The 15,000-nt window shown below is 39.4% G+C and overlaps 1 protein-coding gene across 1 annotated transcript in view; it reads left to right on the top strand.

Moving 5' to 3' along the window:
- myt1la (myelin transcription factor 1-like, a) overlaps window positions 1-15,000 on the top strand; it is an 85,318-nt gene that overhangs the window by 21,584 nt on the left and 48,734 nt on the right. The window contains exons 5-6 of the mRNA XM_079645346.1: window positions 1,466-1,528; window positions 11,815-12,291. Of these exons, the coding sequence (XP_079501472.1) occupies window positions 1,466-1,528; window positions 11,815-12,291 (540 nt within the window). The remainder of the gene's footprint in view (window positions 1-1,465; window positions 1,529-11,814; window positions 12,292-15,000) is intronic.

The raw sequence follows: 15,000 nt of genomic DNA, 5'->3' as shown, positions 1-15,000 counted from the left end.
ATGAACTTTGAAGTGTCCATATTATGCTCATTTTCAGGTGTATATCAGTATGTAGTGTCTCTGCTTTAAAGAGTCCTCTCCTGCTGATGTTCAGGTGTATATCAGTATGTAGTGTCTCTACTTTAAAGAGTCCTCTCCTGCTGATGTTCAGGTGTATATCAGTATGTAGTGTCTCTACTTTAAAGAGTCCTCTCCTGCTGATGTTCAGGTGTATATCAGTATATAGTGTCTCTGCTTTAAAGAGTCCTCTCCTGCTGATGTTCAGGTGTATATCAGTATGTAGTGTCTCTGCTTTAAAGAGTCCTCTCCTGCTGATGTTCAGGTGTATATCAGTATGTAGTGTCTCTACTTTAAAGAGTCCTCTCCTGCTGATGTTCAGGTGTATATCAGTATGTAGTGTCTCTGCTTTAAAGAGTCCTCTCCTGCTGATGTTCAGGTGTATATCAGTATGTAGTGTCTCTACTTTAAAGAGTCCTTTCCTGCTGATGTTCAGGTGTATATCAGTATGTAGTGTCTCTACTTTAAAGAGTCCTCTCCTGCTGATGTTCAGGTGCATATCAGTATGTAGTGTCTCTACTTTAAAGAGTCCTCTCCTGCTGATGTTCAGGCGTATATCAGTATGTAGTGTCTCTACTTTAAAGAGTTCTCTCCTGCTGATGTTCAGGTGTATATCAGTATTTAGTATCTCTACTTTAAACAGTCCTCTCTTGCTGATGTTCAGGTGTATATCAGTATCTAGTGTCTCTACTTTAAAGAGTCCTCTCCTGCTGATGTTCAGGTGTATATCAGTATGTAGTGTCTCTACTTTAAAGAGTCCTCTCCTGCTGATGTTCAGGTGTATATCAGTATGTAGTGTCTCTACTTTAAAGAGTCCTCTCCTGCTGATGTTCAGGTGTATATCAGTGTGTAGTGTCTCTACTTTAAAGAGTCCTCTCCTGCTGATGTTCAGGTGTATATCAGTATGTAGTGTCTCTACTTTAAAGAGGCCTCTCCTGCTGATGTTCAGGTGTATATCAGTATGTAGTGTCTCTACTTTAAAGAGTCCTCTCCTGCTGATGTTTAGGTGTATATCAGTATGTAGTGTCTTTACTTTAAAGAGTTCTCTCCTGCTGATGTTATATATGGTAGGTATATTTACAAAAAAGGATGCTGTGATTTGATGCAAAAACTTGGACATAGTTACGCTGAAAACAATAGAGGACCTAAGATTGACCCCTGTGGAACTCCACAAGAAAGCTCGATTTTATGGGTTTCAATTTTTCTAATTTAAAATTCCAGAATCAAAGATCAGTACCAAAGGGGAATATCACTATGTTCAGGAAGTAAACAAAGGAGTCCTATGGAAGCGTGTCAGGCAGGGGGAGAGTGTGAAGGGAACACAGGGATTTTAGCCTTTGCAGACTATTTACATGCGCAAAAACGTATATAACGTGTGTTTGTGTGTGTGTGTGTGTTTCCTCCTCAGCTGTCCCACTCCAGGCTGTGATGGCAGCGGTCACGTCAGCGGGAAGTACGCCAGACATCGCAGGTATGAACCCCTTCAAATCTTTTAAAATCTGGATTTAAAAAAAAAAGATAATCACAAAATTGTTCTGAATTTTTTTGGTTGATTGCAAAAAACAAACATTAAGTGGTGGGGGTCGGCTGTGGCCCTCCATTCGGTCTTCAAGTTTCAAGATTCAAGGCTTTATTGTCATTTGCACATTAGCTACAGTGTAGATATGGCAATGAAAAGTCACGGACTCCTCCAACAGGGGAACATATATATATATATATATATATACATATATATATATATATATAGACAGAGGTGGGATGTAGTGGAGTACAAATACTTTGTTACTTTCCTTAAGTACATTTTTCTGGTATCAGTACTTTACTCTACTACTTATTTTTCTGACAGCTTTTTACTTTGACTTCTTACGTTTTGAACACAAATACCTGTACTTTCTACTTCTTACATGTTGAACTCAAATACCTGTACTTTCTACTTCTTACATGTTGAACTCAAATACCTGTACTTTCTACTTCTTACATGTTGAACACAAATACCTGTACTTTCTACTTCTTACATGTTGAACTCAAATACCTGTACTTTCTACTTCTTACATGTTGAACACAAATACCTATACTTTCTACTTCTTACATGTTGAACACAAATACCTGTACTTTCTACTTCTTACATGTTGAACTCAAATACCTGTACTTTCTACTTCTTACATGTTGAACTCAAATACCTGTACTTTCTACTTCTTACATGTTGAACTCAAATACCTGTACTTTCTACTTCTCACATGTTGAACACAAATACCTGTACTTTCTACATCTCACATTTTCCAAACAGGCTGGTTCCTTTAGTCTGAATGTGTGTTTGGTGGCGTGATCATTATTATTTAGAGTCATTGCGTGCCTATTGATTTGAACACGATCCGTGTATCCATAATTTCCTGGTCTTCTCTAAAGAAGAGGGACCAATGAAAACGTTGTCATGTTGCCGTTGGTCACCATGGAAACATTCATTAGCTAACAATGACATTATTGTTCTATTAATATAAAGGGAGGTCAGGTACTCTTTAAAACAGCTGCTAGTTATGGGTACTTTTTACTTAAATACATTTCAAAGCCCTTTTTACTTTGACTTGAGTAAAGAAGTATAGTCAGTACTTCTACTTTCACCAGAGTATTTTTACACACCAGTATCTGTACTTCTACTTGAGTAAAGGATGTGTTTACTTTTGCCATCTCTGTATTTATAGGACTTAGAACAATTAAAACAGATACAAAATTGAAACGTCTCACTCAGCAGCTCAGAGTAAAAATCGTATGAACAATAAATTAATTCACTTCACGGTCTTATGTCTCCTGGACGTTCAGAGCTCTGCAGGTCGTCGCCTGCAGCGAAGTAAATCCAATGCTCGGTCACAGGAAAACCAATCAGGAGGAGACTGGAGCTGTGACGGCCCGGGGTCAAATCCCCCGATGGCAGTCCGTCCTGCAGACTGCTCCATGGTTTCTTCCTCAGATCTCTGGAGCCTTTGGAAACATTGAATTAGAAATATACGCAGGGGGGCTGCTGCAAGAAGTAACGCTTGCCACGAGTCTTTTAAGCTCATGTCCATTGCTGTACGTTTTTCTGCAGTAAAACCGCAATTATAGTATGATAACAGTACTTTAGTCTTAATATTATATTTCTTACAATAAATCAAAGACTAGGCACCTATACAGTCAATGTCATGATTTTATTTTCCTCCAATTCAAATATGTTGAACCCAATGTTTTGGGTGACATTCTTCTCCAGATCCAGGTTGAAACATAACCTTTTTTTTTTAGAAACCAGGTGAAATATACATCAAAGCAGGTGCACTGCAGCTGCATTGAAGTGCACCACAGAGGCTTTCACTCGAAAAAAATTAAATTTGAAGGCTGGATGTGAGGATGTGTAGGAAGACATTTGAGTATTTTTCCCGTTTTGAATAGAATTAAACATACGTTATGAAATCAAAGCTCTCGTTGAGATGATTTGATGTTATTTCGGAACATCTCTACGGTATTGGTTTAATAGTGTGTGTGTGTGTGTGTGTGTGTGTGTGTGTGTGTGTGTGTGTGTGTGTGTGTGTGTGTGTGTGTGTGTGTGTGTGTGTGTGTGTGTGTGTGTGTGTGTGTGTGTGTGTGTGTGTGTGTGTGTGTGTGTGTGTGTGTGTGTGTGTGTGTGTGTGTGTGTGTGTGTGTGTGTGTGTGTGTGTGTGTGTGTGTGTGTGTGTGTGTGTGTGTGTGTGTGTGTGTGTGTGTGGGCGGCTGTATATAGAGGTTACACGGCTCAGGACAGCGGTGGTTTGATGCTCGAGGTAACGGAGAGATAATGGGAAGGGCAGGATGGCGAGTCGCTGGCAGAGCAGACTGATTGTGCTGCAAAGAGCACGAAGATTTTCAGGAACATTTCAAAATAAGAGCTCTGATGATTATATATAGATTATTTTTAAAGGATGTAGCATAAGGTTTGCAAGTTGCTTTATGCAAAGATGTCTTTTATAAGCAGACGACGATGCCCAGGATTGTAGATGTTAATGTTTTAATGTTAAACATTTCTTTATTATTTCATACCGCCATGGGATTACATGCACAACAACTCACTAGAAGAAAGGGAAAAGCCCCAAAGAAACATAATAAGGCCCCTTTAAGGACTTTTCATGCATTCTAGCTTTTCATCATTTCTCAACAGTGGAAACAGGAGGTAAAGAAAATCTCACTGCAGGACTGTTTTTCCCTTTTATCGTGTCTCATAAATAGTCCTGCTGACAAATTACTGAAGTGACGGAGAAAGAAAGGCAGACAGAGATTTAGAAAGAGAAGAAGGTCGTGTGATGTCTTCCTCTCTGGGGAAACGGCATGCTGAATCCCTTAATCAGTGAATCATCAACTGATCACAGGACTGCACTGTACACAAACGTCTGATTTCAGAAAGACTCAGAGAGAGATAGAGAACACAGCGTCTGCACAATCATTCCTAGTTTTCCACCTTTTTCCGCCTTTCTATACAGGTTTGGGAAGTTTCATCCAACTCCACCAACTATTTAACTTTCTTTGTTTGAGATTTATAGTCTTCACCAAAGTCAGACGAGAAAATGTGCAGTATAAAGATGGTGCATGAAGTGTTTAGCTTGGAAAAAATGGCTTTTTTGTCGACTCTGGGGAAATAAATTCAGAGAATATTTAGATCGCTTCACTTTAATCATTTTCTTAGGTAGCTGCCTTTTGCTAAAAGTATTTAAAAGCATACAATTGTTTGAAAATGTACCTAAAATAATCCTATTGACATAAAAGAAGGAGCTGATTGTACCAAACGTATTCCTTTAAATACTTATGGAGGCCACTGGGAAACTTCAATCCATAAATATCTATTTTTGGTAGATTTATGCAGATCTATCCCCCAACCCAACCTTCTTTCAACCCTTGTGGCTTCTCATGTGTGAGACATTGGCCGTTTGTCAATCGCGAGGAAACTGGCTTCCAAGCCAATATTTCAAGGATGCTACGTCATCAAGTGCCGCCGAAGTACTGTTCCAATCTCCAGCATACTTGGAATTCCACAGAGGCCGCGTCCTTGGTTTGGGGGAAATTTCGAGGCTGCACATGGGTAGACTTCGCGTCCTTAAAATCCCCACAATGCTTTGCGCACGGACCAATTTCAAAAACCCTTGCGGAGAATGGCTGAACCGACGCAGCACAGCACACATTTAAATGTAAGTATGTAGTGGCGTAGAACATGTGTTGGTAAATAAATATGTTACTTTGTTACATTTGTTATCACCAAAAATGTGTTCCGTGAAAGTAAAGCAAGTTCATAATTAGATAGACATCGTGAGGTATTTATTTTCGGTACAGTTTATGTTGAAACCGTTAGAGAGAGTGGCACACTTGTTAGCCTGTTCCATTCTTCTTCGTTTTCCGAAGCCGTGGCTTGGAAGCACACTTGCTTCGTTTCTGAAGGAAGTGACTTGGAAGTATGCGACTACCAAGCCAGCATCCTCGCGATTGAGAAACGGCCACTATATAGGCACCACCGCTAAGCTAAAGGCGGCTAATGTTGGGCTATAAAGGAACTACAGCACGGTCACATGACTTCACGTCACCACCGCTAAGCTAAAGGCGGCTAATGTTGGGCTATAAAGGAACTACAGCACGGTCACATGACTTCACGTCACCACCGCTAAGCTAGAGGAGGCTAATGTTGGGCTATAAAGGAACTACAGCACGGTCACATGACTTCACGTCACCACCGCTAAGCTAGAGGAGGCTAATGTTGGGCTATAAAGGAACTACAGCACGGTCACATGACTTCACGTCACCACCGCTAAGCTAGAGGAGGCTAATGTTGGGCTATAAAGGAACTACAGCACGGTCACATGACTTCACGTCACCACCGCTAAGCTAAAGGCGGCTAACGTTGGGCTATAAAGGAACTACAGCACGGTCACATGACTTCACGTCACCACCGCTAAGCTAAAGGAGGCTAATGTTGGGCTATAAAGGAACTACAGCACGGTCACATGACTTCACGTCGCCACCGCTAAGCTAAAGGCGGCTAATGTTGGGCTATAAAGGAACTACAGCACGGTCACATGACTTCACGTCGCCACCGCTAAGCTAAAGGCGGCTAATGTTGGCCGCGATGACGTTTACTCATCTCATTTAGATACTTGTTAGCTACCGCGGTTTTTAAATTCACCAGTGATTTACTGACGTATTTGTTGTCGCAGAATAAAACATTTAAATCTCTTCAGCTTGTGTTAACCACAGACCTTATTTCAGGCTAACAAACAAAAACACATTCAAAAACCTTTGAAGAGGAAACAAGAAGTGATAAAATACGGATGAACTTCCAAGTTTTAGGACTCATTACTGCACCACTCTTTGTCTAACATATTTTAATATAATAATCACAGACCTTATTCCAGGCTAACAACCAAAAACACATGCACATAAACATTGACTTCCACACGATGGAACAGGAAAGGACTCAGTCCTGCTCCTCCCTTTTTGGTTTTTAGAGTAAATCCCAACATTTCTCCACATCACTGGGATCTATAACTTCCTGAAGCAGAAACAGTCTGTGTGCTGAATGAATGATTCGAGAGGGGGGGGGGGTGGTGTTCAAAGTCATTGTCCCTCTCTCTCTTTCTCTCTCTCTCCTACCTTTCTTTGTCTCCCTCTCTGGAGGATGTCACCATGGCGACAGCACCGTGCTGCAGTATGAGGACCAGGAGGGATGCAGCCTGTCTCCAATGGCAACCGCTATTATAGGATGTGAACATCATGTCGCCCACATTAAACACACACACACACACACACACACCTTCTGTTGGTGCCAACGCATTGACACACACACACACACACACACACACACACACACACACACACACACACACACACACACACACACACACACACACACACACACACACACACACACACACACACACACACCTAGATTTAATTATCACACTGCAGAAGATATTTCTGTCGTCTGAATGACTCTCTGCAGTGACACCAAGGACTAACTTTTTATTATTTCTAACCATGAAAATATAAAAATTAAATATGGGCATGCATGGTCACTTTAAACAATACTTTTTGGATGTTTTATTCGTGCAAAAACCTTTAAAAAATACTTTAAAAACAATGCAATAATAGTCATATTGAGTCTGATAATAACATCTTGCAGTTATTGAGGGGGAAAAAAACATAATAATACTGCTAATAAATACAAATAGTAAAGGATACATGAGATATTATTTTCCATGGACCTGATGTTTTATTTGTGCAAGACAATAAAAATACATGATGAAATAATATTCACAATGAGTCTATTAATAACTTCATGCAGTTATTGTGACTTATATTCGTAACTAAGGGTGTCTCTGTTCAATAAAGCGCGCATGTTTATGTGTTTAATTGTGTGCGAAAGTGAGAACAAACTCACTATAATAATAGTACTAACACATACTGTACTTCTAAATAAGGGATACAAAAACTATATTTTTTTCTTGGACTTGCAAGCTTATTTTACATAATAGTTTTTTTTAATGTTTGTGTTTTATATTCTTTGCAAATATAAAAAAAGGATAAATAACACATTTCTGTCATATAGTGTCTATTTTTATCAATGAAAAAATGTATAATCCACTAGAAAATGTAATGTATGTCTCATTTACAGTAAGTTAGCAAGAATGATTGTGTCAAAGTCACAGGAATACTTGTTTCTGATTGGTTGATAGGCAACATGCTTCTCGTCTAAATAAGAGCTCAAGGTATATTAAACTGCAGGTAACCGTAGCAACAGTCAGTCATGCTCTGGGTTTAATCACAGCCTCTGTTTGCTCGATAAGTTGACAAAGGTATAGGAGAATATTATGGATTGAAAAATGTCCTCACAGCGATGAAAATAAACTTTTCTGGGGTCCACATAGAGATAGCAATTTACTCCAGGTGTCCTCGTTTGGACAAAATGTGCCCCAGGTGTCCTCGTTCGGACAGAATTTACTCCAGGTGTCCTCGTTTGGACAAAATGTGCCCCAGGTGTCCTCAAAGAGACAATAATGGACTCCTGTTTTCCAAAAATACCAGTAAATGGACACCAGGTTACCTCTCAGAGACACAAATGACTCAAGGTGTCCACATGGAGACAAAATGGTATGCCAGGTGTAAATGTAGAAATTGAAATGGGCTTTAGTTGCTTCATAGAGACAGAAATGGACTCTAAGTGTCCCTTTAGAGAAAATAGTGGACTACACGTGTACAGATTAGGAATATTGGTGTCCTTGTAAAGACTAAAAGGATGCTAGAAGTCCTGATAGAGACAATCACGGACACTAGGTCCATGTAGAGGTAATGACTCAATGCTCAAAGAGCCTCTAGAGAACATAATGGACTACAGGTGTCCTCAATGTGACAAACATGGACTCTAGGTGACCCAGTAGAGAGAATAATGCACTCTTTAAATCCCTTCAGAGACAATTATGGACCCAAGGTGTCCTCATAGAGACAGAGAATAATTTTAACTTATTATATCTTTTATGTTTTCCACAATTGTTGTTACTTTACCCTATTTCCTGCTGCAACACTGTAAATGTCCCCGCTGTGGGACCAATAAAGGATTCTCTTCTTTGAAACACTGTAAACAGATTTAAAATAATGTGAGTTTAGCGACATGAGGCTTCAAACAACCCATAATGCAACATTCTTTCTGCAGACGCTGTGTTATGGTATATTCTCTTCATTCGAATCGTACATATGATATGGTGTTGGGAATGCAGTCCTCAAAACATCATTTTCAGACAAATATTGACTGCCTATATTTGAGCTAGTCCTCATTAGCATCAGTCAAGGTGTCTTTATACAGAAAACCAATGAGATATCGATCGATTTAACACGCAGGATATAATCAATCGCAGTGCATCATATCAGACTGCAGCAGATCAGTTCAGCACGAAGAGAAAATGTGATGTGTGAACTCCCCCCCTCCCCCTTTCTCTCTCCCTTCAAATAATTACCATGCATAGTCTCTCGCCCCTGTCTGCAGCATTCCCTGGTTTCTGATCTGCTTTAATTACCACCAGAATTTTAATTGGCGGGAGACAGCAAGGTGGCTAAGGTCACACACACAAACACGCACACACACACACACACACACGCACACACGCACACACACACACACACACACACACACACACACACACACACACACACACACACACACACACACACACACACACACACACATAAGATGGAGGGATCATTTGAGGAGAATTGGTGTGTGTGTGTGTGTGTACACGTTTTCTGGTAGAAATACATGCCGCAGTGTTACATGAAATAGATTTTCTCTCTCTCTCTCACACAGTCTCACCTTCTTAATCACTCCTACAATTATAATTGTGTATTGGCTTGTTGCCAAATCATGAACAAAATCAAGTAATTAATTGTAGTAAATTGAATATCTGTCCTTTCATGAAGAAACTGAAATAAGTACAGACCATACGTGAAATAAAAATGAAAACATCTAATGGAATAAACCTTCAATGCTCTCATATACATTTGCTTACTAATGCAATATGATGAAATATAATTATACTGCTCCTACTATATTTCCTTTAGAAGGATAATATTGGTTATCTCACTGGTTTCTAATTTAAAAATCCCTAAAAAGTGAAACCCATAAAATCAAGCTTCCCTGCGGAGTTCCACAGGGGTCAACCCAAGGTCCTCTATTGTTTTCAGCGTAATGACATCAAATGTTTTGCAATCACAGCATCTGTTTTTGGCAAATATAGCAATGATACTCTACTGTTTGTTCTGCTTTGCATCCTGCAAATATGGAAACTGATCTTGCATTTCAGTTGGTTTCTCGATGTTTTGGATTTGAACGAAAACCCCAGGTCCGTTTATCAATATCAAGCATACCAGTTTTTAAGAGACATTCAAACAAATTGGATTGTAATTCATATGAAGGTTGGTTCAGAAGCAGGTGATTGAGACATTGACACTTAAAAAAAGAATACAACTTAATTGTTGAATGATTAAATGTTTTAATTTTATTGTTAACACTCAGCGTTTTCAGTCTCCTCCTCCAACTTTCCCTCCCAACACAAAATAAGCTCTTTCATATGGAAATGGACTAATTGATTTCCTAAAATCCACATTAAAGCCGTGTATAATTGTGCTTGCTGTTTGAGAGCAATTAAAACTGAATTTTCCCCACAGTTAATGACTATTATGGGATTTGCGTAATTGAGTCCCTGCTTGAATAAGCTTTGGGATTTTTTTAAGAGGCTGATTATCTTTCTTAGCGAATGTGAGTAAAGAATAATCTGCAGTGTCTTCACACATGGACCAGCAGAAGAAGAAATACCTTGTGCTTTTTCTGAAGACCATCCTGATTTAAAAGTTAAGCCATTTCATCAAAAATCTTATCTTCAAAGTGCATCAAGATTAGAAATGGTCACAGGACTTAAACTGTGATTTTAGGAAAACCATTCCATATATCCAAAAACCCTTATAGTCAAATAAAGTTGAGAGTTTGGAGAGTTTGAACTTTAATTTTTTTTTTTCGTTACAGTATGGAGAATCAGTATGACCACAAAGTTGGATGATTTCGAGCTCTGTTCACGTTGATTTTCCCATTCATTCATATGATTAAGAAGTAGAAAGTACAGGTATTTGTGTTCAACATGTAAGAAGTAGAAAGTACAGGTATTTGAGTTCAACATGTGAGAAGTAGAAAGTACAGGTATTTGAGTTCAACATGTAAGAAGTAGAAAGTACAGGTATTTGGGTTCAACATGTAAGAAGTAGAAAGTACAGGTATTTGGGTTCAACATGTAAGAAGTAGAAAGTACAGGTATTTGTGTTCAACATGTAAGAAGTAGAAAGTACAGGTATTTGAGTTCAACATGTAAGAAGTAGAAAGTACAGGTATTTGTGTTCAACATGTAAGAAGTAGAAAGTACAGGTATTTGTGTTCAACATGTAAGAAGTAGAAAGTACAGGTATTTGAGTTCAACATGTAAGAAGTAGAAAGTACAGGTATTTGTGTTCAACATGTGAGAAGTAGAAAGTACAGGTATTAGTGTTCAACATGTAAGAAGTAGAAAGTACAGGTATTAGGGTTCAACATGTAAGAAGTAGAAAGTACAGGTATTTGTGTTCAACATGTAAGAAGTAGAAAGTACAGGTATTTGAGTTCAACATGTAAGAAGTAGAAAGTACAGGTATTTGAGTTCAACATGTAAGAAGTAGAAAGTACAGGTATTTGAGTTCAACATGTAAGAAGTAGAAAGTACAGGTATTTGAGTTCAACATGTAAGAAGTAGAAAGTACAGGTATTTGGGTTCAACATGTAATAAGTAGAAAGTACAGGTATTTGTGTTCAACATGTAAGAAGTAGAAAGTTCAGGTATTTGTGTTCAACATGTAAGAAGTAGAAAGTACAGGTATTTGAGTTCAACATGTAAGAAGTAGAAAGTTCAGGTATTTGAGTTCAACATGTAAGAAGTAGAAAGTACAGGTATTTGTGTTCAACATATAAGAAGTAGAAAGTTCAGGTATTTGGGTTAGAAATCAAAGAAGTCAAAGTAAAAAGTCGTCAGAAAATTAAGTAGTGGAGTAAAGTACTGATACCAGGAAAATATACCTAAGTAAAGTAACAAAGTATTTGTACTCCACTACTTCCCACCTCTGGAAAGCTTTTGGACTTTAAAGATTGGGTGATAAAAACAAAGATGGCTACTGATCGTGTGTGTGCCCTCTGTCTCTCTTTAGCATCTACGGCTGTCCGTTGGCCAAGAAGAGGAAGGCTCTGGAGAAACAGCCTCTGGAGCCGGCTGCCAAGAGGAGGCCTTTCCTCTCCGGGGGGGAAGAGGTCGTCTACACAAACTACCAGAATGAAGTAGAGAAGGTGAAGGAGCAAGGGGAGGTAGTGGAGGAAGACGAGGAGGAAGAGGAGACGGGTAGAGAAGGCGATGAAGATGTGGACGACGAGTTCTCGGAGGACAACGAGGAGCAGGAGGAAGAGGAGGACGAGGTGGAGGTGGAGAGGGCGGTGAAGACAATGGGAAGAGAACGAGGTGAGGACGAAGAAGAGGAGGAGGAAGAGGACGATGGGATGTACGAGGAGGAGGAGGAAGTGGAGGATGGCGACGATGAAGACGAGCAGGATGACGAGGGAGAGGAAGACGAGGAGGAGGAAGACGAGGAGCCGAATCGTCAGCATAGTGAGTTAACTGATTATTATACTCGGCTAGTTCTGCTGATCTCAGAACGTTTCTGCCCTAAAGAAGTTCTTCTTTGCTTCTGAAGTGTCAAATGAACACGTACAAACATCCAACTGTGAAAAGAATCCGCAAAGCTCCCATACACGTTCTTACTTATTATATTAACATTTTATTTTATACACTACATTACATTACATGTTAGATGCTTTTATCCAAAGCGACTTCCATACTCAATACTGTGGGCAATCCCCACAGGAGCAATTTGGGGTGAAGTGTCTCAGGGACACAACGACATGCTGACTGCAGTGGGGTTTGAACCTGTGACCCCCTGATCCCAACACCTACGGACAACCCACTGCGCCACACGCCCCCACATACATACTCGCGACGGCACTTTTTTACATTTTCCTGATAAAGGAATAGTTCCAAAATGTAGATAGATATTTTTTGCAATGTGCTGGAGCTTCTTTTGCAATCGAGCTGCTCATCACACCAACTCACCATTTTAAATGAAATAAAGATAGTTATATAAAAGATTTATTTTTTCTGCCGTGGCAAATATTACATCAGATCCTGGAAGCCTTTACGGTCTTCCTTTGAGTGCTCTAGTTTCCTCCCAAGGTTACCTAACATCTCTAAATAGCCCGTATATAAGGCGTGGATAGTTATCTGTCTACATGTGTCCGCCCTGTGGTAGACGTTTCCATGTGGCTGTCAAGCAGTTTAAAATACTTCTAAAGCAGTGCAATATTTGTACAAAGGTCCAGGAGATATGCCTTTCCAAGAAAACAAGAGCATAGGTCAGAGGGGAAGTGTTCAACCAAATATCTGAGTGTTGTTTGGGAAAGAAAGTCTTTGAGGGTTGCTAGTTATCTTTGAAGAACTGTAGCTCAATCTAGAAGAACCAGTGTTCATTTTGGCAGCTGTTTTTGATGTAGTCTTAGCCTGTAGACGAAAATGGTTATTAGTTTTAGTCACATTTTAGTCATTCCTATCCTTCGTAGTTTTAGTCTAGTTTTATTCAACGAAAACTCAAAACGTGTTATTCTAGTTTTAGTCGATGAAAAATTACATTTTAGTCAACTTTTAGTCAAAATGTGTCTCTATACTCTCTGAACGCTCCGTCCCCGGCAGATCTCTGTGTCCGCTGCAGCATGTCTGTTAGGCCCCGCCCCCGCACACAGAGAGACACAGGGAGATCGCTCTTCTGGAGTGAAGAGAGCGGAAATAATGATATTGCAAGTTAGAAACGTAAGATGCATTTTGACAGGCAAGACGGACAATTGGGGGAAAATATGCTGCATTCTGAATGTCCGATATTCCACCATTAACACCTTAGTCCCGTCTCGTCTCGTCAACGAAAACGAAATATACATTTCGTCATAGTTTTCGTTATCAAGAATCTATTTTTAGCTCGTCATCGTCTCGTTTTAGTCATGTAAAAAAGGTGGTTGACGAACATTTTTCGTCATAGTTTTCATTGACAAAATTAACACTGAGAAGAACTCAACAAAAGGTGGTCATGTGCATGAAAGCCAAAAAGCAAAATATTCAAGATTCAAAGACTAAAATGCTTTATGGTCACATGCACATCAGCTGCAGTGTAGATATGACAATGAACATCTTAAATCCCAACAATGCAACATCATATATGATACACAATAAAACAAATAAACAATACAATAGTGCAGGATTAACTTGCAAGGTGATGAAGTAAACTACAAGTCAAATCAAATCAAATAAGCTGAATAAGGCAGAGAATGTGAAACAGTGAATGCAGGAGTCTATATACATCTAAATAGTATAAGATAAACAAGAACAGAATATGAATTTAAATACTGTTTGTTGTAGATGCAAGAATATTTGTTGGGTAGTGTTGCGTATCAGATGCCGAATATCTTTGTAAAACTTTAGCTCAATCTTCAAGAGGTCAACTAAAGGTGGACATGTGCCTGAAAGCCAAACAGCAAAAGATCCAAGATTCATATATATTCACAGTAGCTACAGTGAAGATATGCCGATGAAAATCCCCTCCAACAATGCAACATAATATATATAAGACATAAAACAATAAAACAAATAAAATAAAATTGTGCAAGACCAATGTGCGAGTCAAACAAAAGAAAAGAAGGTAAATAATGCAGATAATGTTGTTAGTGAACACGTAAATGCAGGAGTCTATAGACATCTAAATAGTATAACATAAACAAGAAAATAATGTACAATTAAATATGTCAAGTGTACTCTAAATAAATGAATTGTAAAATGCAAAAATATGCAATATTTTTCGGGTAGTATTGCGTATCAGATGCCGAATGTCTTTGTAAAACCTTAGCTCAATCTTCAAGAGGTCAACTAAAGGTGGACATGTGCCTGAAAGCCAAACAGCTGAAGCTCTCTGCAGCGAGAGAGGAGGAAGGGATGAGCTGAATCTGTGTTCGACCAGATGCTCTGCCTCTTTTCCCCCAAACCAACACCCCGTGTCCTCAATCGCTTCTGACAGCGCCTCGCGAGTAATCTGGAGAGGCAGCTCTGCTGAGTTATTAACTCCAGGGACGAGTCACATGTTCCTCTTCTTCTCCTCCTGAGAATATTTATGGCTCCCGAATCGGAGCACCTCACACGCCTCCCTTTTCTCAATTTCTCTGCTCTCATTCGCCGTCGCTGTCCTCAAAATCACAGCGAGGCTGAGAGAGGAGAGCAGCTCTGGGTTGTGTGTTTTTGTGCGAGCAAA

This window comes from Notothenia rossii, assembly GCF_949606895.1.
Source record: "Notothenia rossii genome assembly, chromosome: 8".
NCBI classification, from domain to species: domain Eukaryota; kingdom Metazoa; phylum Chordata; class Actinopteri; order Perciformes; family Nototheniidae; genus Notothenia; species Notothenia rossii.
Note: the sequence above shows the minus strand (reverse complement) of the source record. Positions and strands in the feature narration are given on the sequence as shown.